The sequence below is a fragment of the Globicephala melas genome, chromosome 5 (assembly GCF_963455315.2).
Source record: "Globicephala melas chromosome 5, mGloMel1.2, whole genome shotgun sequence".
Classification (NCBI taxonomy): Eukaryota; Metazoa; Chordata; class Mammalia; order Artiodactyla; family Delphinidae; genus Globicephala; species Globicephala melas.
This window is the reverse complement of record NC_083318.1, coordinates 65,666,454-65,692,501: the sequence shown is the minus strand read 5'-3', so window position 1 is coordinate 65,692,501 and position 26,048 is coordinate 65,666,454. Positions and strand designations below refer to the sequence as shown.

General features: G+C 38.4%; 1 protein-coding gene across 7 annotated transcripts in view; it reads right to left on the bottom strand.

The window, feature by feature from the left end:
• Window positions 1-7,096: 7,096 nt before the first annotated feature.
• Window positions 7,097-26,048, bottom strand: part of LIMCH1 (LIM and calponin homology domains 1) — a 342,005-nt gene continuing 323,053 nt past the window's right edge. For 3 of the 7 annotated variants that reach the window (XM_030881135.2, XM_030881126.2, XM_030881130.2), the window contains 7 exons: window positions 24,372-24,499; window positions 22,162-22,283; window positions 21,785-21,908; window positions 19,474-19,551; window positions 17,970-18,078; window positions 15,544-15,646; window positions 7,097-10,005 (listed from right to left, as the gene is read on the bottom strand). In XM_030881135.2, coding sequence (XP_030736995.1) covers window positions 9,980-10,005; window positions 15,544-15,646; window positions 17,970-18,078; window positions 19,474-19,551; window positions 21,785-21,908; window positions 22,162-22,283; window positions 24,372-24,499 — 690 coding nt within the window. In that variant the 3' untranslated portion in view covers window positions 7,097-9,979. Of the gene's footprint in view, window positions 10,006-15,543; window positions 15,647-17,969; window positions 18,079-19,464; window positions 19,552-21,784; window positions 21,909-22,161; window positions 22,284-24,371; window positions 24,500-26,048 lie in introns of all 7 variants that reach the window. The other 4 variants (XM_060299272.2, XM_060299274.1, XM_030881128.3 and 1 more) reach the window with 2 other exon arrangements.

Here is a 26,048-nt window from a genome sequence, read left to right as displayed (position 1 = left end):
GTGGGCTGAGTGTAGCCCTGAGAAATCATCATGATATTAGCTGGCTTGATTCTGATTCCTCTAGCATGTTGGAATACAGTGGTGCATTCCAAGGGGCAGGGGTGGTGGGTGAGGGGAGGAGAGAGTGAGAGAATATGAAAAAGCAAAGTCTAGTTGAGAGGAATGTGTCTCTGAACACGGCAGCAGGCCAGAGGCCGGAAGCTAGGCAGGAAGGAAGACATGGCTCCCTGTGAACAGGCATGGCCAATGGATTTTAAGTGCAAGGGTAGGTGAATTCCAATCTGATGTTTTTCTTTCTTGCCTTGTAATTTGGCTGTGCTATTGTCAACTTTATTAAACTTATTTAAGTTTATTAAACCACAGGAGTCCTCTCTTAGCTGGTCTCTGAAGAATAAAGGAGTGATGGCTTGTACTCATGTTTGGGGCTTAAGTATAGAAGGAATGATGAAATGGGCAAAAGTGACAGAAGCAGCAGCCTGGGGCAGTAGGCAACCATGCAAGGTGGAAAACAAAAACCAGGACATGCTGAAGATCACCATAAATAACTGCAGAGAGGACCAGACTTCTTATAGTCCTGTGGAATGGGGCATGGATTTATATTTGGGTATTATGGGGAAGCTCAATCCTGTAGGCCTTGAAAACTGGGGACACTTGAGTGACATACACAATACAAAGCATATGTTATATAATATATTTTACTCATAAAACTTGAATCATATTTAATTTGATACATGGCTTTTTATGTAGCATTTTATTGTGGGTATTTTAATAATTTAAATTAAAATTTTTGCAAATGCTATTTTTCAAGGGCAGAAATGTCATTATAAGGAAGTACCATAATATTCACAACTACTTCCCTATTGTTAGACATCTAGTTTGTTTTCCATTTTTTTTGCCTATATAACTAGCAGTGTGAGATAAGAATGCCCATTATCATCACTTACTAGACATCTTAACAAATAAGACATGAAAAAATGAGGACATAATTGAAAGGAGACGAACTTTTTTTTGTAGATGATGATTAACTACACAGAAAATCAAAGAGAAATGATAAACAATGTATTTATTAGAACTAATAAGAGTGTCCAGCAAAGTTGCTGTGCCCCAAATTAACATTTAAAAAAATCAGTGGTATTCTTGTAACAATACCAATTAGAAAATTATAGTCTGTAAGTTCAATTTTGCTTAAAATCCCAGCAGGCATTTTACAGCTATTCCTAAAATCCATATGGAAGGGTAAAGGTCCAAAAATGGCCAAGACGATTTTGAGAAAGGAGGAAATGTGCCCTTCCAGATATCAAGGCTTGATATATAGTAATTAAAACAATGTGATACTGGTGTAGGGATAGACAAATAGATCAAAGAGATGGAATTATTGCCCAGAAACAGACTCTCAGATATTGCAAGACAGTCTCTCACAGAAGTGACGTTACAAATCAGCAGGAAAAGGATGAGGTATTTAATAAGTGGATCTGGGAAAATAGACTATCCAAAGGGAAAAAAACACATTAGATCTGCAGTTCACTTGATAAAGGTCTAAATGTGAATTTCAAAACTTTAAAAAATTTTAAGAGAGTATGGAGCAGAATACCTTTATAGAATTGGAGTAGGGAAGGATTTCTTAAATGAGACTCTGGAAGCACAAAACTTACACAGATGTTCATATACTTACTATGTTAAAATTTAAAATTGTTGAAAGACCAAATAAAGTTTACAAGACAAACCACAGATTGAGAAGAAACATTTGCAATGTGTGTGACTGATAAAGGATTTAGGATCTAGAATACTTACAAAATCCTTAAGAAGCAATAAAAACAAAAGAAAAGAAATTCAACAAGGCAATTTGTGAAGGAAATGAACAGGTAATTCAGGGAAGTGAAACTGGACTGTCCAATAAAGCTATGAAAATATGCCCAGCTTCATCAGTAGTCAGGAGGATGCAAATGAAGGCAATGAAATACCATTTCCTTTCCACCAGAGAGGTAAAAGTTAACAAGCCTGACTTGGCGAGTTTTGGGTGTGATGGGGGAAATAGGATCTTCCACACACTGTTGTCAGGCTACTTGGAACAATCACCTTTGAAAGCAGTTTGGCAATATCTGGTAAGGCTGAAGGTACTCAACAAAACAGAACTTATGAGTGGATGATAGAAAATAAAAAGGCAATCAAGTTGATACTTCCGGTGTGCCCTCCCTGACAACATTCCCCTCCTTTAACCACAAATCCTCAATTTTGTTTATATTATTTCTTTGCTTTGCTTTGCTCTTTTACCACATACTATGTACCCACAGAGACTATAATGCTTAGTTTTCTACTGCCTTTGGACTTCATATCAATGGGTGTCATACTGTATGTAACCTCTGGTATCTTGCTATTTTAACCAAACGTTATGTTTTCCGAGATTCATCCAAGTGTATCTGTGCCCTCCGTGGCTCACTCATTTTTCACCGCTAAAACGGAGTACTGTAATTTATATAAAGCAGCGCTGTGAGGGACATCCTTGAACCTGTCCCATGGACATCTGTGAGAGTTTCTCGAGCTTCTCTAGAGTTTAGGCTAAGGTGTTTATGTTCTAGAAGTGAAATTGCTCCATCAAGGGGTATGAGCTTCATCAACTTCACTAGATAATGCACAGTTGTTTACCAATATACATTCTCATTAGCAGTGTGTGAGTTCCCATTCTCCATCCTCACTGACGTTTGATATCATTAAAGTTTAAATTTTTATCAATCTCACGGGTATATGGTGGCATTTCATAATGTTTTTAATTTGCATTTCATTCCTAATAAAATTGAATATATATATATTTTTTGTTATGCCTTTTCATGTCTTTTGTCCATTTTTCTATTGATCTATTCTTATTGATATTTTGCAGTTCTTTATATAGTTTGTATGCTAATTGTTGGCTGTATGTGTGACAAAGAACTTCTCTTGGTTTGTAGCTTTATTAAAAACTTTCTTGGGGCTTCCCTGGTGGCACAGTGGTTGAGAGTCCGCCTGCCGATGCAGGGGACATGGGTTCGTGCCCTGGTCCGGGAAGATCCCACATGCCGCGGAGCGGCTGAGCCCGTGAGCCATGGCTGCTGAGCCTGCGCGTCCGGAGCCTGTGCTCTGCAACGGGAGAGGCCACAACAGTGAGAGGCCCGCGTACCGCAACAAAACAAAACAACTTTCTTTTTGCGATATAGAAGTTTTTAAATTCTTAATATAATTGAGGACTTTCTATTTTTGGGGGGGTAGAGATAGCCTTATCTTACTTTTAAAATTTGCATTTCTTTGATCACAAGTAAGGCTGAACTTTTTTTCATGTTTATTGGCCATTTATATTTTTTTTGTCAGCTTTTTTATGTCCTTTTGCTCATTTTCTATTGATTTGTAAAGGATTTCATATGTTAAGGATATTAATCCTTTGTCATGTTTGTTGGGAATATTTCCCCTAGTTTCTTATTACTTGTAAATTTTGCTTAAAATTCTCTTTATTGAATACGTTTTTAAGCATATTTAAATCCTAATTCTTCCTTTTCCTGTTTGTGTTTTTCATACTTGACAAAAATTAACTCATCTGGAATTAATTTTGTGATAAAGAGATGACATTAATCAACTGTCTCTCCTTTATCTACTGATTTGTGTTATCATTATTATGCACTAACATTTTTATGTTTACTTGGGTCTGTTTCTGGGCCATATACTTTGTTGTGTTAATTATAATTAGTTTATCCATTCTTGCCCAAGATACCTACTTTGTTTATTGTTCTCTTTCTAGTAAAGTTTACCATTTGGTAAGGCAAATTCCTTTGTTCTTTTCAAACTTTCTTGGATCATCTCAGAATAGGCATTCTCCATTTCTCTAATCAAATATTTCACTTGTTTCCCAGAGTGTTAGTATATAAACAAGGCGCAGCTTCTCAATTTTCAAAGTGTTAGAAAACGTGAAATACTTTCATCACAACTTTTCATGAATTCAGGAGGAACTGTTGAATGTTCCAAGGTCAGAGCTTGGGACAGTCATTAATATTGTACCATTAAGAGTCAGGGTGTAGCGCTTGACATGATGTTTGACAGGGGCTTCCTATAGTTATACTTCAGTCACTTTCAGCCAAGGTATTTTCTTTACTTCTTCTTCTTCTTCTTTTTTTTTTTTCTTAATTCCCTCGCCAGGGATCGAACCCGGGCCCACAGCAATGAAAGTGTCACATTTTAACCACTGGACTGTAGGCGAACTCCCCAGCCAAGGTATTTTCTAAACCAACAGGTTTTGGTTATGATTATTCTCTCTCTCCTTGGTGGACCATGAGGAAAACAGGCTTTCATGGACAATGTCATTATTCCTGCTGAAAAAGCGAAACGCCTTGATTCCTGTATGAATGAATTCGTTTGTGGTGAAATGCTACTGTACTATAGGAATCAATGAGCTGGACCCTCAGTGTCTTCTCCCCAACAGAGTGGTTAGAGAGGGAACTTTCCTTTGTTCAGGCCTTGGCTGTTGAGTTTGAGAAAGGGGAGGACCAGTTTAGCAACACAAAAGTTGGGTTATCTATCAGGCAGAACCGGTATCCCCCAGTTCTGGAGACCAGACTTGGGGTTGGGCGGGGGAGGCTTTGCAGGTGGTGTGTGTCGGGAGAGAGGTCCCTGCGGCTCTGGCCAGAGGTGTGGATGGTGTGGAGACAGACACTCCTCGGCCTCCTCTCCAGCAAACACCAAAGTGTCCAAGGTCACGCCAAAGGGGTAAAAATGGGATAATAAGTCTATTGGAGTATTTTGTAAGTTTACTATAAAAAGAGTGTTCTGGTGTCCGTTTGAGTGCGGATTAAATCCTGCGAAGTCCAGCTATGCTCAGGGGTCCTTCTAGTTGGTCTCATGTGGGGTCCCAGACATAAGGACCAGGCAGAGTTGAATGTGAGCCTCACCTAATCCCTCCTGGCTGGAGCCAGTTGAAATACACAGTTATGTAAAATCTTACACTCATTCAGAATAAGTCACTTATTCCTCGTGTACCTCTATTCATCATCTATAAAATGTGGAGGCATACATTTATCTTCTCATGTGCCAGAAATGCTTTTTGACAAATAAAACAATGCTTGCAAAAGTACAGTTGATAAAATGGCGCTAAACAAGTTCAGAAAAGATTCTGCCTTGTATATTTACACACTTTTCTGCCCTTTTGAGTCATTCAGAAGAAAGAAGGAAGGGGAAGGGCATGGTTCTGCAAAATGCTGAACATGGGTGCTTGTGAAAGAGCAATTTTTGATGACAATACACAAATAATGCTGAAAAGTGTCATGAATTGTAGCGATACCACCTGCTGATTAATGGCTTTATCAGCTTCTTTCTCTGAATGACCCAAGACACTCCAAAAGCAAAAATTTGGATGGCAAATCTTGACGTATTTGTCAAATGAAAGGACTCACAGCAAGTTAGTAGCAGCTGATAGAAAAGAGATTTCGTTACAGGTTGTGGCCTGAGAACAAAATTGGACTTGTGGGTATATTTTGTGGAGCCTCACAGTTTTGGTTGGCACTGTGCTGGAAAATGCTTTGAATTGTCAATATTTAAAAAGCTGGGGATTTCGTATGAAAACAATTGGTTAGAGATGGGTAGCTGCCTCCTTCTTTAGACAGGATTACTTTTTTTTTTTTTTTTGCTGTGCACCAGTGCCAATGTTTATTATTATTATTTAAAATTTTATTGAAGTATAGTTGATTTACAGTATTGTGTTAATTTCTGCTGTACAGCAAATTGACTCAGTTATACATATATATTCTTTTCCATTACGGTTCATCACAGGATACTGAATATAGTTCCCTGTGCTATCCAGTAGGACCTTGTTGTTTATCCATCCTATATATACTAGTTTGCATCTGCTAATCCCAAACTCCCAATCCTTCTCTCTCCCACCCCTCCTCCCCCTTGGCAACCACAAGTCTGTTCTCTACGTCTGTGAATCTGTTTCTGTTTCGTAGATATGTTCATTTGTTAGACAAAACTGTTCTTTTTTCAGTTTGCCATAGTCTATACCACTCTCTTAATACTGTCCTCTTCTGGTCCTCATTTACAATACCTAGCTGGTCCCTCCAGTCATTTGAGTTTGTAACCCCTGACTTAGATAATGCCAAAGGATGGGGAGAGATCCTTTGTGGTCCAGATTCAGACCTTAAAAAGGAGTCCTTAGGTCTTGAAGAAAGTCAATGGAAGAAAAGCTAGTTCAACATTATCCCAGGTAAAATGTTCTTCTTTTAATAAAGACATTCTGCATAGATAACATGTTAGAATAACAATCTTTTCTTTGTTTTGAAATGCATTGTAGTTGAATAAACTTTCACTTAAATAACAATGGATATATTAAATTACTCCAATAGTTGCTAAAATTCTCTTACAAAAGGCAAAGAATTCACTTTTATATGGAAACAGCAGCAACTACTAACTGCATACCAAACTTTGCAAAAAAAGAAGCAGAATACAACTTGCAGTAGCAATTAGAATATTGCATCTTAAAATGATGGAAACTTTCAAGGAATTTGATTGCTATTGCGACCACCTACAAATTTGAGACACAGTGCCAGGCAAGATACATGTGTATTTTGCTGATACAGTATCAGCAGGATGCCACCTTTTCAAAGGATATTCCCAGATTCAACAATGGAGAGAAAGGTCCTCAGTGAACAGACTGTATGTATACAGTGAGAGGGAGCATTGGGTCAGCACTGGAAAAAGCGGCAGAATACAGCGGCTTTAAAGGGTTTGACATGGTTTTCTCTAGCCAGTACTGGAAGTAAACCATCATTTGGTTGTTTTAGACAATTTCCTCTGGTATTTGCATGGTCTCTCCTGGTTATTGTGATTCTCATCTCAAGGAGTTTGAATCCTTCAGTGGCAGGCAATTCCTTGGTGACTCCTACAGTCAGCTGGTAAGTTTGATTTGCCTTAAATAGCTGACCTCAAGATGCATCAATATACATATGCAAATACGCATCATTGCCATCAACTGACCCTGTAACTCTGGACCAAAAGCTGCAAGAGAGAGACAGCTTGATTCTCTCTTCCCCAAGTAAGAAAACTGGCCCCCCCACCCCTCAAAAAAAATCAATGAAATACAAAGTTGATTTGAGTATTTTATTTATAAATGTACATTTACTATAAAAGCTGTTGCATTTTAGACAACTTTTTTATGTTTATTTTTTACTATTTCTCAGAGGCATTTTAGAATAAATATTTTAAATGAAGGTTAGTGTAACTGATATAGAACATTGGCCCACCCAGAACAGTAACATCTTTTGGACGGACTCACATATGAGGTGGATCATTTCAGCCTGTTAAGTCTTACACTGTGTATAGATAACTATAATATGTATTGCATTAGTAACACTACACGGAAAGAATGAACACATGTCATGAAAGTTTGCAAGTGAAAAACAAAGAGTTACCCATTTTTTTCCTTAAGAAAGAGAAGGGACAAGCTTTTGAAGTATAAGAAAAAAAAAAAAGATATACTTCCTCAGGAACAATAAATCACTCACTTGCCTCATCTGTTTTTTAAACAAACACATTTACATTGTAGCTCAACAGAGCAGAGCACTTTTTTTTTTTTCCTGGGATCTCAAAGATTATTTGAAAAGAAATAGGTCATACTCATTATGCTGCATTGGAAAAAACAAGATCTAGTCTGCCCGAGCTGCCATGTAACAGACTCCAAATGAAATATAAATCAAATATAAATAGAAACAGTTGGCAATTAGAATTTAGAAAATGTTGGAGATTATTCTGTGCTGGTGACTATTGTTCATTATGGAAAAGCACATTTCGCAGTTGGAGATGGGGCTTTAGTTTTCTTGATTCTAGCTTCAATACAATGTACAATGAGTCTCACTAAGAAATATGTATAAATGAGTTTGTGAAACCAGCAGAGAATGTGCAATATTCATAGAATCCTTACAGAACAGATGGAGTTCCACATGTAAAAAGTATTCTAGAAAAATCGGTTATGAAGAATCATATTGTACATGTTTGTGCATTACTGGTGGTAAAGTACTCTGCTAGGATCATGCAAAGTGTAAACATCCACATTATCAAAATATTTAATAAAACATGCAGGTGGTTAATCAAAATATTGGACTTAATCTGTACATGTTCAAAACGTACTTTTTTTTAGTTTTTCTATTTTTCTTTTTCTTTTTTTAAATTTTTTTCCTCCCGTAAAACAGCGAACACCTCCACGAGAAGTCTTGAGAACTTGGAGGGGACTTCATCTCTCTTCAATGTACTGCATCCTTAATTCATCACTGACTATGTGTAACAGCTTTGCATTTTCTAAGGCACAATTTTAAATGAGATGATGTGTAAATTTCAATCTAACAACAGCTCATCCAAATGACAAAATGGTCAAGATACCTCCAGTGGCTGAGGAAATTTCTGTACTTACATGGAACCCGCATGCAGAGAACCGTCTAGCATGTAAATAAATAATTGCTAGTCATATTCAATAAGACACAGAAAAAAAATTATTGCTTACATAACAGAAAAACATCTACTTGATTTCTTTTTATGACTACATTAACCTATTAGGAGTATATCTGGAGTCTACATTCACAAAATGTCATCTGTCATCATCACTTATTTGCCATCATTTTAAGGCAGAATAAATAGTCCCCCTTTCCCCAGTCTTAAAGAAAACAGCCTGGAGATCTAAAATGTGATGCTTTTTAGTAACTTGATTCCTTTCTTGGCCAGATGAAATTCATCACACAGGGCAAAAAATAAACCAGCTCTCCGCAAGAGTTTCTCGCTAAACTTCTCCATGAGCAAGGTCCAGTATTCTTGGTAGTAAAGAGAGTTGGTGATGTAGGGCGTGAGGAGAGCAGGTAGGTATCCAGGAGGGTGGACAGGGCACGATGTGAACAGTAGGTTCTTGTCGATCACGTGCTAGTGGCTTCTCACATCATATGTCATTCAGATTCTATTAAGATGGACTTAATGCTTTACTTTAGCCACCTGGGCTTCAGACCCCCAAGGAGAACTTGCAGGCAAGGGTGAGCGGTGGTCACACCTAATGATGGGCTGATCTCAATGAGAGCTTCCATATGTCCCACACTGAGCCTCTTATTGAATCTAGAGCCTGAAGAGAAGCAAGCAACAAAGCCCTCCTGGCTATCATTGACCCACCACTCTTTGGAAGATTAAACTTCCTCACAGATTTTGGTAATAACTTTGGAAATGATGACTGAATTATGTCCCTCTGGTTTCTTCCTACCCTTGGGCAATGTCCCAGAGTGTAAGCCTAGCCCGTATAGCAAGGGTTCTCTCTATGTGATGGGTCAGCCTACAGCAATGGCATAACTTCCAAAGGACACAGAATCTAACACTAACGGTGCAATAATTTATTGGTATGACTTCCACCTCAAAAAGTAAGTAACACAAATGTTTCAGGATTACAGTATATATTATCAGACTAGCATCTTTGCATTAAAAACAAGTTATAGCTCAGAGCTAGATGGTCTGATTTTTAGTTTCTGAAATGCATTAACTGTATGCTCCTGTCTCAGAAGACCACATGTCTCAAATTGGCATGTCCTGCATTTTCTGCAGCTCAATTCTGTAAACACAAAGTTTTTAATTCCTAGAAATGCTAAAAAAACCCCAGGTTTATTGCATCATTTATCTCATTAACTCCCAAAGAAGAGAATAACACATTTTAAACTGTAAGCCTGTTTGACCATGCTAAGACCTTTTTTTGGAACTATTCAATATCGTTACAATTCAATATTCTTTTGTATATACTGTGCAAATGCCAAAAAAAAAAAAAAAAAAGGAAAGCAGGAAAAACACAAACACTGTGCTACAAAAGAACAGATACCATCTTTTAGAATAGCCTTTCAGAAATTAGATGAATGCTGAAGAGCCCCTGCACTTAGGGTTTTGTTAAACGATTGCCAGGGGACACCCTCAGTAAGGAAATGGTGAGTGATCCGGAAGCTCGAAAACCACGTCACAATGTTGTGGGTTGGCCAGCACCTGGGACAAAGAACACAGAGCAACATTTGGTTAAAGTAGTCAACCATTCTGGCTTCAGACGTTTAAACATTTCCAAAATTAGCAATGCCCTTTGCCGAAGTCTCTTCCCTCCAGGGAGGGGAAACTTGTCCCACTATGCTACTCAAAGTGTGGTCCAGGGACCAGCCATACTGGCATCACCTGGAGCTTGTTAGAAATGCAGACTTTCGAGCCCCGTCCCAGAACTGAACAAGGTGATTCATGTGCCCTGTCAAGTTTGGTTGAATTCAGTCCTCTGGATTTCACCCTAAACCAAATGATCTCCACCAAGTTTTCTACCTTGTCTTCTGGGGCAAATAAGCAAGAAAATAATCTCTCTTCTTTCAGTTTCTCTAGGTTGTGGTTTCTCTAAGAATAAATACATTGCAAGAGGAGGAATTTGACATACGATCTAGATATAAGGATTGTTAGATTTAGCAAATAAAATACAGAACACCCAACAAAATTTGAATTTTAGATAAACAACAGATACATTTTTTAGTATACATCCCATGGGATATTTGGGATATACTTGTGCTACATCCTGAGCAGGTGATGTTTGGGACACACATACTAAAAAAAATTCACTGTTATCTGAAATTCAAAAACATTTAACGGGGCATCTTGTATTTTATCTGGCAAACCTATCTAGGAAGGATGGTTTGGGCCCCATATTTCCTGCTGAAACCTTCACAAAGTTTCTCCTTCATTTTAGGCACTAGAGTTGTGATGAGGCAATCGCAACACTGGAAAAGACCCCAGGGATTTTGCATTAAATGCATCTCACAAGAGTGAATGATGGAACAGACACAAAGACGTGGTCATCTAACACCCAAGCACAAATGGTACCAGTTAAACATGTGATGGCTTGATCCATGACAGGTAATTTGTTTTGCACTTCTATTCCCATTTACATACGAACTTAAAAACGGTTTACATTGCTTTTAGGAATTGCATTTTAATATGCCGCTATGCTCTTTTTCCCCTCCAAGAGAAAAATTTCATTTAAACGTGGCTACTTACTTAAAGAAAATAGGCTTATATATTCAGGTTTTATTATTCTACACAATGAAATTATTTTGTTTCACTTAGAATGCTTATGATGTAAACCACCCCTCACATCTATCCATCTCCCCTCTTCTCAACTTAGATCAAAAGAAAAAAAAAAAAAGAAAAACACAATTTTAGCCATTTTTCCCATTCTGACTCTTTTATGCATTTGGGGTATATTCAACTGATTCAAGTGTATTTCTCTAGCCAATTATTAGCCTTTCCATCTATTCACTCTGAAGATATAGTTTTTCCTTATGACACCAAGAAAAATGAGCAGTATTCTCAGATGTACTGGTCATTCTCCCTGTCATGTGTTGACTTAATTAAAGTTTAGCCTAAAATGATATTAACATTTATCTGGAAAAATAAACATGAGAGTTAGGAAAACTCGGAAAAAATAATTGGAGAGAAGGTAGACATTCTCTGCTTCAATATTGAAACATAATATGAAGCTATAATAATTAAACCTGATACTAGAGAATAAATAGGTTAATAAAACATAATAAAATATCCAGAAGACCCAAATATATATGGGAACTTAGTTTAAGAGAAAGCTGGTATTTCAAATTAACAAGAAAAAATGGGATTATTCATTAAGTTATAGACATACAATTGGCTAATTGCAAAAAAAAATAAAGCTACTATTTATCTTATTTCTTGTCCCCAAATACATTTCTGATTATCACATGTTTACATGCCAAAAAAACCCAGAAAATAATTCTAGGAGAAATCTCAGCTAAATTTATTTATACCCTTGGAATAGTGAGAGTTTTTCTAAGGAGGACACAAAACCCCGAATCCAAAAAGGAAAAAAAGAGATATGTTTAACTATTTAAAATGAAAATCTTTTCTATGAAAAAAAAATCACAAAGTAGAAAGACCAATGATAACTGCCCAAAGCAGCAAATATAAAATAAAGGGAAATTTTCCTTAATTTACAAAGAACTCGTAAAAATCAACTGCCAATAGAACAATGGGCAAAAGATAAAGAAATATAAATGTCAATAGAAAAAGAAATATAAATGGTGAACAAACATATGAAAAGATGTTTAAACTCATTTATAGTTAAAGACTACGGATCAAAGCAAAGAGGTTTTTTTTTTCTTTTTTTTTTTCCTCCCCACTTAGCAGAGTGGAAATTTTAAAAGTTTGATGATATCCAGAGCTGACATAGGCATGGAGAGAGAAAGAGGCTCTCATATACTTTGCAGGGAGCATACACTTTTCTGGAAGATAATTAGGCAAGTTGCCTGAAAATTTAAAAAGCACATGCCTTTTTATTCAGCAGTACCACTGCTCAGAAGCTACCCTGTGAAAATGCTTTCAAATGTTCATCAAGACATACATACAAGGATGTTCGCTGGAGCATTTAAAAAATAATATTAAAAAACTAGAAATAACTGGAGCACTCATTCATAGAGCATTAGTTTTAAATTATGGTTAAGTCCACACAATGGGATTGTATGCAGCTATTAAAGAGCCATTAAAAAGAATGAGGAGAAAGAAAATGCTATATGGAAAAATTCCCAAGATATATCATTAGGTGAAAAACAACAGCAACAAAAACTAAGTACCACTGTGGCTACGTCATTACCTTTGTGAAATAAGAACCAATACAGGTAGATGTGTCACACACATATGCACCTGTGTGTGTGTGTGTGTGCGCACGCATGTGCGTGTATACAAACATACATTCTGCCCCTCTCCCCAACAACTTATTAGAAAGTGATTACGTGGTTAAGGTTGAAGAGGTTCACTTTTAATTTGGTATCTTTCTAAACAATCTAATTTTTCTAACCTTTTACTACTTATAACTTCTATTTATTTATTCTTTTGAATATTGATATTGGTTATCTAAACAGAGACATAATGAGCCTTTTTGCTTTCTTCTTAGTACCTTAGTATTCTAAAAAACATCCTAGTAAAATATCGCATCAAAAACATTAAAAAAAAAACCATAACTTTAATCTACCTCCAATCACCTTATTTTTCATCTTACAGGACAATTACAGGAACTCTATGGTTCTTGTCTTTAGATTTGGAATCAAAAGCAGTTAGTGGCCTTTATGTTTGTATACACAACAGAAAAATTGCTGGCCTAGATCTGAAAAGCTAATTTCCAAAGAAATGCCAACGAAACACCCAGCTTCTCAATTAAAATGAAAATCTGGATGAAAGCAGGTCACTGTTATCCAGAGGTGAGTTCAGGTTTGTTCTCTGCTGGCATTCTTCAAGCACTTCAAATTATGAAAGAAATTCAGATTTACAGCACTTTTCAAATCTGGTTCAAGAGGCCATCAACCTAACAGCGCCCTCTTCTGGTACCATGACTCACATTCAGCAGGTCATTGAGGTTGCAGGGAAAACTCCAATTTATGTTAGATGATAGGAAAAAAATCACTTTGAATCCTGAGACAAAAGGGTTTAGTTTTCCTTTTTAATGACTAATAAGAACGTTCTGTATAAAAAAATAAATAAAATAAAATTCAAAATTAAATAAAGAGAAGAGCATTGGCACAAGAAGAGAAAATCAAAGAATATTCTTCTTCAAAAGTAAAAAAAAAAAAAAAAAGAAAAAGAGGAAGCTCCCAATTTCTCCTAACATTATCATTTTTTTTAATTTGCCAAAAATGTTGGGTACATGTATATCTATAACTGATTCACTTTGCTGTACACCTGAAACTAACACAACATTGTAAATCAACTATACTCCAATAAATTAAAAATAAATAAATAAATAAATAAAATAGATAGCTAGTGCAAAGCAGCCACATAGCACAGGGAGATCAGCTCGGTGCTTTGTGACCATCTAGAGGGGTGGGATAGGGAGGGCGGGAGGGATAAAGAAGAAAAAAACCCAAACAAAAAACCAAAACAAACAAATACAACTATAGTTTAAGTAAAATATAATTATTATATATTATACATATATATATACTTGTATATACCTGTATATATATTTATGGTATATATATGGTATACTATTATCCCATATTTTATATGTATAATACATAGTATAAAAATTAATATCAATATTTTGTATATACATATAAAATACATATAAAATAGTCCAGGTTGATGGCAGCAGCTCTAAGTTGGAACCGTTTTGACCTCAAGTCAAATGTTTATCATAGATCAAAACCACCTGGGTTTAATTTTTACTTCCCATCATTTTGTTAAAATAGGCATATATTTCTCTGAATTTACAAAATCTATAGCAATAAAACAACTTAATTTCAATTTTCACTCTTAAAATCTTCAGTCTTGCAGATTTAGAAACCCACATGAAAAGACTGTAAAAATGCCACTTCAGGGCTTCCTTGGTGGCGCAGTGGTTGAGAGTCCGCCTGCCGATGCAGGGGACACGGGTTTGTGCCCCGGTCCGGGAAGATCCCACATGCCGCAGAGCGGCTGGGCCCGTGAGCCATGGCCGCTGAGCCTGCGCGTCCGGAGCCTGTGCTCCGCAACGGGAGAGGCCACAACAGTGAGAGGCCCGCGTACCACAAAAACAAACAAATAAAACAAACAAACAAACAAAAAGACAACAACAAAAATGCCACTTCACTTACTTTGAGAAATAATAAAAAATTCTTGAATTTCAAACACCAGATCTTCGCTCATATTTTTTTTTTAAAAAGAGTTTTTGACTGACGAATTTGCATAGAAGAATCACCTGCTGTCTAGGTCATGCAGCAGAAGGACTATACTTGGGATGGAGAGTGAGGAAGGATTCAGAGGCTAGCCACTGGCTAGTTTCAGATTTTATAAACAGCAGCTGGGCAACAGCACCCCCTGGTGGTCCCCCCAAAATAACATTAACTTTCTTTGGCACGAGACCCAGACATGAGATGCGAGGGCAGGCTCCTCAAGGGGGCTTCTCTGATTAGTATGTACTAAGGTATTTTGGAGGGAGCAGGGATTCACAGAGAAGTAGAACCCACCATTTGTCTCGCAAAGAATTTTCAATTTAGTTGGGAACAAGCCCATATTATGCCATGAAACTCCTGAATGGAGGCATGTAGATATTGAGGAGTTGGTGCTTGATTTGATGAGCAGTAGAGAGCTCTTCTTCATATGTGAAACACCCTCCAAATGCTACTGGTCTTCTAAAGAGATGCCTCAACAAATAAATAGTTTCAGACTTTATAGCATCCCTGCATCTCACTGAAATCTCTATGGTGAGCTCAGGCAATGTCTCAAACTTGGTTTACATTTTTACCTGCTGGTGTATTAATGCACTTCTGGATAAAAAGAATTAGTCCATGTTATAGCAGTAACTTCCAGCAAGAAACAAGTGGTAAATACGGGATTATTTCATTATCATTTCTTTTACCTGGATGCTAATGTATCTTTCCCTCAGTGTAGGAGTATCAACTGATGGAGAGTAGCTGAATTCCTAAGCTAAGTCTATGAAAGGCATATATGGTTGCACTCATTCATCTCAAGGTATTTCCCCTCAGGACTTACTTCTGGATCGCATGTAGCAGTCATTACAGTTTAGAAGACCATTTCGAATCCTAACATCCGTCCCACTCACTGCGTCTCCAAGCTGTCCTTTACAAATTCCACACTATTGGGTAGAAAGAACAGAAGGTTATAAGGTGCGTAAGGAACTGTTTCCTTATAATGTTTAGTTATTGTTCACATGAATAGTACAGTAATCACTTCTCCAACCTCCACATTTGTTGCATATCTACTATGTATTCGATGCTGCACCACGACTTGACTTCCAGCAACAATATACTTTTAGCATTTTATCCTAACTCCTGGCATTTTTCAGAGAAGGACACCAGTTCAGAGAGGTTAGCTGACTCGTCCAAGGTTGTGAAGTTGGTAAGTGGTAACAGGTTGATCCCAAAGCCTATGCACACCGATTCTCAATCAAGATGGAAGAACCGTTTTAAACAGGTTAAATCCTAGTGGTTTTAAATAAACACATGGCCAAGGAATGATCAATATATATTGAAACTTGTCTCTGAATAATCTTCAAATGCTTTTTAGCATTGTTGGTAAGTTCTACCCGACCAGAATGACTGGGAAATAGCTATTCCGCTTTATGTTTCCACGTTAAAGGCAGTGATACCAAGTCAGCCTGAGAGCAGAAAGAGACTGTGGGGTACACTGTACTGGCTGAATCAGAGAACATGCCAGCCTACTGCAGGGGGATCTTGACCCAGCCCAGGAAACAAGGGCCAGCCCCAGACTGATGCTCTAAGGCCATCTCAGGTAGAGGGAGGTTTCATCCAAATTATGTTACAAGCTGCATCTACACAGAAGGGTAGGGGATAAATTTAAGCGGTGATGTACCTTAAAGCATCAGGTCAGCTCCAGGAAGTGAGTGACTAGAGAGAATAAAGGCCTTGACAGCTAAGAAGACAAGTCCCCTATCTGCTGAGAATCTGCAAAGACTCGTTGCCACCTTGATTATTCTGAGTTCTGGTAAAGTTTCTGAGAATAAACTGTGGTGTTGGAACATATTATCTTGGTATTAGTATGAATTTTTTAAAAGTATGAAGCCTCCAGGGACTTCCCTGGCAGTCCAGCGGTTAAGACTCCATGCTTCCAATGCAGGGGGCAGGGGTTCGATCCCTGGTCGGGGAACTAAGATCCCACATGACACACAGCGTGGCCAAAAAAAAAAAAAATAGCATATAGCCTCCAAACATTCCCAGACAATTTAGGATATACATTACCTATGTCAATTTTACAATAAGAATATTGATAAATGGAGTCTAATTAAGTATCCATATTGCATTTTGTCCATCAGTTTTGTTTTCCAGTGATTACTGACATTATTAAATTAATAACTTTGGGACAACCTCACTCACTTTCTCTTAGCTTATAGGTAAAGTAGAAGTTATTTTAAACCCATGCAAGTTTACTTTATAGCTGAGGGGGCTACTAATGAGAAACAGGACAAATCCAAGAAGGACACAGAAAGCATGTTAGGGTTATAAAGAGAAAGAAATGATTCTTTTTCAGAGATAGAGGTTTGGCTTCAAAATTATATATTATCTGAAACATGTCCATGGGTGAAAAAAGTAAACGCTGATATAGTCTGACCTGTAAATATTATAATAAATCAGGCATAAGTGGTTCGTTCACCTGCTTGTTGGCAGGAGATTTGGGACTAGAATTTAGTCCTCCTCATTTTCAGTTATTTATTAATTCATTCATCTAAAAATATTTATTGATACCATCTTCACTGGGTGCAGAGGATATAGTGGTGAACCAGACAGACGTGGTGCCTGCCCTTACGGAGCTTGTAGAGAGCAGATGATAATTAAACAATTCAATAGTGAGTGATAAGGACCACGAAAGGTTCTATAAGGACCTGTAACCAAGGCAACTTGACTTAGTGTGGTAAGCAGGTCAGCTTCTCAGAGGAAGTGATATTCAGTCTGTGACTGCAGACATACTCGTTTGGAGACCTACAAGTTAGCAACTAGCTGTAACCACTTAATTGACAATCTTCCATTAAGTCAAAGACCCAAAATCTTTGAATTGAGTCTCAAGAGTTTGAGAAGCATCAAAGATGTGACATTCCAAATAAATCCATCTGGCCTTAAAAGATTCAGAAGCATCATCGTCCTCCAGGGTGGCTTTCTCAGCTTCCTGCTAAAGTATATGCTCTTTAGCAACGAAAAACGGTTTTATAAAGACACGTCGCACAAATCTGTTTTGCCTCCTCTAACCCGACATCCCAGAGGGATGCGTGATAGGAGAGTTTCATCCTGAAGGATGGACTCCACGCACACTTCTGTACAACCTAGAGTCAGGGGGCCCTCACAAGCAAAGGCTGTCAGGATTTCCAGGAGGTAGTCACTCAGCACAGAACGAGGCCAAAAGACATTATGAGACTGTACTTAGGCAGAAGAGAGATGAATACATACCCTAAAGCACTGGATGTGAAAATAGAGATTGAGGGTCTCGATGATCATTGCAGCTCCTTTACCCAATGGAAGCCCACACGAAGAGCACAGCTTCTTCCCACTTATAGACCTAAGTTGCAAAATATATGTCATAATAAAATGTTCCGTTTAGAATCATTGGTCAAACACACTAATATGGAGCCTCACGCAAAAAAAATAAATAAATAAAACATGAGTTTTTAAAATGTTTATACCGTAAGTGAAACAATTACTGAACTGATAATGAGTAGGAATTAGGTATAAGATGCAGACAATTGATAGATTAAATACAATAGGCCTCCACTGTGGCATGGAATTCTGTGTGTGTGTGTGTGTGTGTGTGCATGTAGGTGTGTATGTTAGTTGTTATAAAAAGTTTGCGTTGTAGTCTATTCAACCACAGTGATCAGATGCCTTGAGATGATTTAATGTATTTATCATATGTTTTCTTACGTCCTAAAAGACAGTCAAGTTTAGCTTTATTAAGGTTTTAATGTTGTGTTAAATTTTTCTATAATTGGTTCATTGGCCCACTAGGGCATTTCTTTTTACTTATTAAAATTTTTGTTGTTGTTGTTTAAAAATAAAGAGGAAATTGTGATACAGCCTAACAGGTATCAGGCAGATGTGGGATCAAATCCCTGCTCTGATACCAAGTTCTGTGATCCTGTATGAAGAACTCACATTGGGTTTCCAATCCACCTGGCTCAGACAGGATGGCTGTGCTCTAAGGCAGCTTTCCCTCAGCTAAGATCGGATTGCAATGATGCCGATTGTCGGGAAAGCTCTTGGAATTACACAAGAAATTTTAAAATATGCAATATCATTTGGAAGCAAAGAGAGGGACAGAAGAAACAGAAAGACAAGAGAAAAAAGGAAGAGTTGCCCTTAGCAAACTCTATTTATTAGGATTTCCCTCTTATCCAGTAGTTAAATGAAATTTCTAAATCAAAGAAAACCTTGGAGTACTCAGTCATTTGTCTCTCCAGGGAATGGGAGCTCAGGCAGCTTTTAAGAATATCATGGGGCCTAATTAATGTCCAGAAGCAATCATTAGAGAGCTCGAGTAGAGTAAAAGGGAGGATGAAGTTTCATTTCTCAGCGCCCGCCTGGTTCACTGTAAGAGCCATCAGCGGATCCTGCCTAGAAGGTCCGAGCCGTCTTGGAGGGAAAGGCGCCGACTTAGGAGCCCGGCAATTGTCTGGTGGATTTTCTTATTAGATTGCAGGTTCTGCACAATGTAATTAAAGCCCTATGGCCACAGCCGCGCCAACGTCACACACTTGGCTCTTTCGACTGTGGGCTGATAAAATCTTTAGGCAGATGGGGATGTGTTCTTTCCTCCCGCCTATGTGTGTGCGTAGGAAGAGACATGGATGGACAAATCCCTCGCAATCCTCGGGCAAGCACTAATTTGGTTGTGATGTGCTCAGCAGGCTCTAGCCAAAACAAAGCAGCCTCAGAAAGGCTTGCTGACCTCTTGTACCTGTTTGGTGACTGGCCAGGAGGGGTGGAGGAGCAGGGGGACAAGTGCCCAGCCTGGAAGTTCTCGCGAGGGCTTTTCCTGTAACATGGGAAAGGAGCCAAACATCACATCAAGTAAGGAGAAGTCCAATCCCACAAGGAAAGGCTTTTTAGACAAGGAAAAAAAACACCCCACTTCCTTGGCAACCAAATAAAAGACCACAGTGTGTCCTAGGGGTCACTTTTTTTTTTTTTACAAAGGACAAAAAAATTTCCATCTAGCAGACTGTACAGACATTGGATGTCTGATATCAAAACCAGGCTGGCATTGTTGAACGGAAAGACAGAATAGTTTTCTATTCTTTATTTTGGTCAGGCTCTTTGCTAGTTAAAGTTGCACTCCAAGTTAGATATAAAAATTACGGACAGGGTGGGAGGGGAGAGATGAACAGGGGTGTAGGGAAAAGTTCTTAAAGAGAGCCCAGAAATAAAGGGCAGCGCTTAAACGAGGTATTTTTCAGTGAGGTGCCTTCCACCCCTATTCATAAATTCGTTACATGATTAGGGATGATGTTCAAAACATCTAACGACTGCTATGTGATTGGGCATCTACAAAGCAGAATGGTTCCCAGCCAGAAGCCCCCAGAATGGTTTTACGGGTGCTGTTGGTTACACGTGAGCCCTGCCTGTGATTAAGCTGTCAGTTCCGGGCTCTTGATTTTAAAAGTTAATTTCAGGGGCTTCTCTGGTGGTGCAGTGGTTGAGAGTCCGCCTGCCGATGCAGGGGACACGGGTTCGTACTCCAGTCCGGGAGGATCCCACATGCTGCGGAGCAGCTGGGCCCGTGAGCCATGGCCACTGAGCCTGTGTGTCCGGAGCCTGTGCTCCCCAACGAGAGAGGCCACAACAGTGAGAGGCCCGCGTAACGCAAAAAAAAAAAAAAGGTAATTTCACTGGTAAAGAAAGGGACAGAAAAGAACAAGGAAAAGAGAAATGCCAGCATAGACATGAACAGAGCGTGAGGCCATCTGTCTTGTAACTGCTTTCAGAATAACTCCCTGAGCCCCTGCCCCCGCAAACCTCCCTCCTCAGACAGAGCTTGTCTTCTCCAAAATATCAGCTTTTCATGGAATATCCTAAAGTATAAGGACCATCACCTTGAAAAATGGTTGAAAATCACCACAATGATCAATAAAAATAACGACTCCTTCTATGTGATTTTAACCTTCTATTAATTCTCCATGTCATCTAGACATAGAGAAATGAAATTGGATAGACATAAGAGAAAAGGGGGAAATGGTTCAAAAGTGTACTGAGAAAAAATGTAACAAGAAAAATAAGATAAAAGGATGAACTTATAAAACAAGTTATCATCATCATCACCATCACTGTCATTATCAACACCATTGTCTACAATGTATAGTACTTATTACTTGCCAGGCACAAAACCCTATGAAGTAGGCACTACTATTGTTCCCATTTTATACACGAAGAAACTGGAACAGAGAAAGATTAAGTATCTTGGTCAAAGTTCCATGCAGGCAAGTGTCAGAGTCAATATTTTGAATCCAGGTAGTCTGGCTCCAGGTAGAATGATTGGTTAAAGTATAATGAATATTATCTTTTTAAAACTGATTACAAGGAACCTCTGGCTCAAATATGATCTTATCATGGAACTGTGGGTTTACTCTGAATCCCTCTACCACTCATCCAGACAAGTACTTTGGATAAGTTATTTAATATCTCTGAGCCTCAATTTCCTCATCTGTAAAATGGGAACAATAACCCAATAATGTTATTGGGAGAGTTCAGTGAGTTAATATATGAAAAGAGGAGAAAGATATATGTAAACCCTTCAACACAGTGCCTATTATATTGACATGTTTCAAAAATGATGCGATTATTACTATAAAAAACACAATTGTTACAAAATTAGAACAGAGCCTGGGGTAGTTAGTTAAGGGGAGAGAATGATGACGAGAGGAAACATTTTTTCCTTGAAGGAACATTTGTCCATAGGCTCTGAGACAATTTAACTCACTTAAATAAACTGCTAATACAACAGACCTGCACATTCTTTCCAATATTTAGATTTGTGGGTTAAAAACATACTTTGTCTCTTTTAAGTTGCCAAATTCAGACTAAATATTTACTTGCCAGCAAGATTGTTCCAAACTGCCATAAATATTTGTTACCTTGTCAATGACAGTCAATGGAGAGAAAGCACAAAAATGCTGCTAACATCTAACCATCTCACACTTTTTCACTTTTCCCCATTCTTAGTCAACTAAAATAAAAAAGAAATTCCACACCCATCTTATTGGGTTACTCACTTCCGCCTTTCACTCGGAGACTCAATCTGATGATTAATGCTTTTGTCCAATGGGAGGGTTTTTGGCTTCACATCTTCTAAAATGTGCATTGGTGGGTTTGATACCTGCTGATTCCGGGATGGATCTGAGGCCAAGTAAAGAACATACACTTAGTGCTCAGTAAAGCTGCCGCCTTAGTGCTTACTAATCACATTTCTTTAAAGTGCTAATGCCTGCTGAGGTCTCACAGTGATTTCATGGGGCCTCCGGACTGTGCTGTTTAGCATAAGCTGGAAGAGAAGCTTGCAGCCAGCAGAGGTCATATCTGTCTGGACGATGGGGTGGGGAAGGGGTCTTACAATAATTGAAACACGGGGGTTGGTTTTCTCCATTCTTACCCTGAGCTAGCTGTGGGTTCATCCCACAGGGTGAGGCCCCAGCTTCTGTATCCAGCTGGAGGTCCTGATATATTCCTTTCAATGCAGGGTTCTCAGAATGAGTCAAGACTCCTTGAGTTAGGCTGTTAAAATAACAAATATATTTCAGAACAGGAATAAAAGCAACTGAACGAAAATTATTGATCTTAGCCCTCAGGACCGATTACGATACGAAAAAAGAAATGGGGCTAAATAAATATTTATTCTTTTTATGTTAAACTAGATTTAAAATGGATTTAGAATACTGTTCAATGCTACGCATGTTCATTACCCAGCAGTTTAACAAACCATCATTTCTGATGTCCTCTCTACCTCCTTGTCCACAAAATTCTTCATTCTAAGCATTTCAGGGGGTGCCAGAACTAAATGCAATCTCCCAGATTTTCTCAAGAGAGGACTTATTGTGGAAAATATTTGGGCCACATGGGGCTTCGGCAGCCTATGGTAATTCACTGGTCCTTTAGTAGCTTCTATGTGCAAAGAAAGGAGAGACGGAGGAGATTTTTTAAAGGTTTCTGGCGACAACAGGGACTGTCTGGAGAACGAGCAGTAATTCATGGAAAATGCTTATTAGCATCCTTCAAATATTCCTGACTAGTGGCTTTCATTTCAAAAACTGGAAAGTCTCTTTAAATAGTGTTAACTGGAAACAGATGTGCTGTTCCAAGGGCTCTGCAGGCTCTGGACATGGGTCCCAAGCTCTAATATCTTACAATTCACCGAGTCTCCTAGCTGATGAGCATAGGAGAATTCTCAGTGCAAATCCCACCAGAAGAGCTCAGCTCCCACCCAACCTTTCAAATTGGCCAGTCTTTGAAAATGATACTTAGATAGCCTTTTGTGTCTTTGGGTCCCTCTGAGGAGGCTGTGTGTGTACCCAAGTGTGTATGCACACACACACATGCATGCACACTTTCCAACATCTATCTGATATATCGGAGCCCCAAAGGCCAACATTTGTATCATAAAGAACTTGCTGGTGGCAGAGCACTGCTAGCCTCTTGGGTTTCTGCAGGTCCCTTTTAGGTCTCAGGCATGGGGTCGCATCAATAAACTCACTACAGTCCGTACCTACAACCAGATTCTGCTCCAGTCTGAGCTAGCTCTGAATGCTCCAGGAGTTTCTGGGTATCCTGTTCTGATCTCCCATGGAACATACTGGAACCCATGGGGTAGGGGGATTACCCATGACCAACGGGTTTGTTGGCTATCCTTTATATTATCACCCAGAGTAAACATGGCTTCTCACAGGTCAGAGGATACTAATGGCAAAGTTCAGGTCCACAGTGAGTAGGACACCACGGCCTCATTTTTTTTTTTTCTTCTTTTAAATAAACTTTATTTCTGCGGACCAGTCTTAGAGTTATTTAAAAAAAACTGCAAAGATAGTACAGAGACTTCCCATCTACCCTGAACACAGTTTCCCCTGTTGTTTTCTGTGAGTATGGTACTTTGGTTACAGTTAATGAATCAGTATTGATACAATATTTTTTTCTTTCTTTTTTTTTAGTTTTAATATATTTTTAAATTTAAGTATAGCTGATTCACAATGCTGTGTTAATTTCTGTTTTACAGCAAAGTGGTTCAGTTTTATATATATATACACATGTATATGTATATATATATACACACATACACACCTATACATTCTTTTTTAAAATATTCTTTTCCATTATGGTTTATCATAGGTTCTCTGTGCTATACAGTGGGACCTTGTTGTGTATCCATTCTCTATATAATAGCTTACATCTGCTAACCCCAGCTACCCACTCCATCCCTCCCCCAACCGCCTTCCCCTTGGCAACCACCAGTCTGTTCTCTATAACCACACCACAGCCCCATTTTAAACTCTATCCCTCCAGATACATTAACCATTTCAGGTGAGTGGTATTTAGGTTTGGGACTTTGAATTGACAACATGCTCCTTTGGTGATCTATACTGTCTCCCCTCATTTAAAAAAAGGTTTCACCTATTTATATTCAATAGTATAAGGACACTGACTTGAGAGCCATTAGAATGTCTTCAAGCAATAATATATGCATAATGTATTACTGGAATGATAATTTCAAAGCTGAATATGATTTGCATTAGTGATGGGTGCCCTTCCTGGGAGTGAAGGGGCACAGCCCAGCTTTGCGCATATGGATGGACAGCCTGGAACGGCTCATACCTGCCCTTTTCCTCCAGTGGATCACCTTCCTTAGTCTTAAGCAATGAGCCACTGTTATCCCCCTGGAATGGTTTCTTCTGTCTTGTCTTTTGTTCCTCCTCTCGACAGTTTTCCAAGTCCATCTTATTCTAATGGGGAAAACAAGGATAATCTTGAATATAATTTTTAAACACACTGGACAATACTCATGTTTGGCCATGGAATATCTGAAGCACTTTCTCAATCACACTGACTACAATTTAAAGAACAGTCGTTCAAATTAACTGAATAGGGCTTCCCTGGTGGCGCAGTGGTTGAGAGTCTGCCTGCCAATGCAGGGGACACGGGTTCGTGCCCTGGTTCGGGAAGATCCCACGTGCCATGGAGCGGCTGGGCCCGTGAGCCATGGCCGCTGAGTCTGTGCGTCCGGAGCCTGTGCTCCACAATGGGAGAGGCCACAACAGTGAGAGGCCCGCGTACCGCAAAAAAAAAAAAAAAAAATTAACTGAATAGTAACTGATTTCCAATGATTTGAAATGAACATGTAACCTGGATCTCTCTCAAAAGTTATCATAAAAGGGAACTGGCTAGAAAACCCATCTTTCAGAATAAAACAAAGTCATAGGATTGCTTATTTCAGGACAAGTGGCATTTGAGTGCCCGTGGGTTATTTCAAAATGCAGATTATGTAGTGTAACATTTAAAAATTGTATAAAAAATTTTTAATCTTTAATTTAAATTTTAAAAATTTAAGTAAAAAACAAGCAGAAACTAACACACCACTGTAAAGCAATTATACGCCAATAAAGATGTTAAAAAAATAAAATAGAAATAAAAAACAATACACTTCAAATTTTGATATTTGAAAATGGCTGGTAAATATTGAAAAATTGTTGGACAGTGTAGAATTCCTTTGATGATGATACATAAATAACTTATTTTAGAGTCTAGAAAATCTTTCATAATTATCATTGCAATATATGAAAGAGACATGAAAGACTTGGCTTTTGTGATAATCTTTGTATATAACAGCAAAGATAAGCAATATTCTGAGCTTCCTGAGTGACCATGCAATATCAAATTTGGTGAATTACTTTTGTACAATCTTCATTTGTATTAAGTTAAAATTGGATAATTTAAAAATTTTAGTGTATTGCAGCATATATTAATTGACTACAGAAATGACTAATATGACATATACCCAAGTGATATTATGTTTATTGCAAAATGAATTTATTCTGTTATTATACCATCAAAAACTAAAATGCAGATTATAGACTATCCAGGTGTTGGTATGACCAATGTCCACTACCTCCATGACCTTATTTGGGGGATATGGAGGTTGACCAGTCTTTCTGGACTCTCTCCAGACCTTGAAGACACACATATATATATTCATGGGGAATTTTAAGAGTGATTCAGAAGAAACTTTCATGGAGGCCGGTGAGAGTGTATTGTTGGCATCCTACTGCTAACATCCAGTGCAAAGAGATGTATGGTCTGGCAGAGAGAAACATAGGTCTGCTAAATGAATGAATGATGGGCAGTTAGAAAGACATTCCAGCATGTGGCATCACTAACCAGGGTCTTGCCAACCAGTGCAGAGACTTTGGTTCCCAGCCTGTGGGGGCAGGGCTGGCCTCAGTAATATGTTTACTGCTCTCAGGGATTGACTCTAGGGTTTCACCACGGCAATGA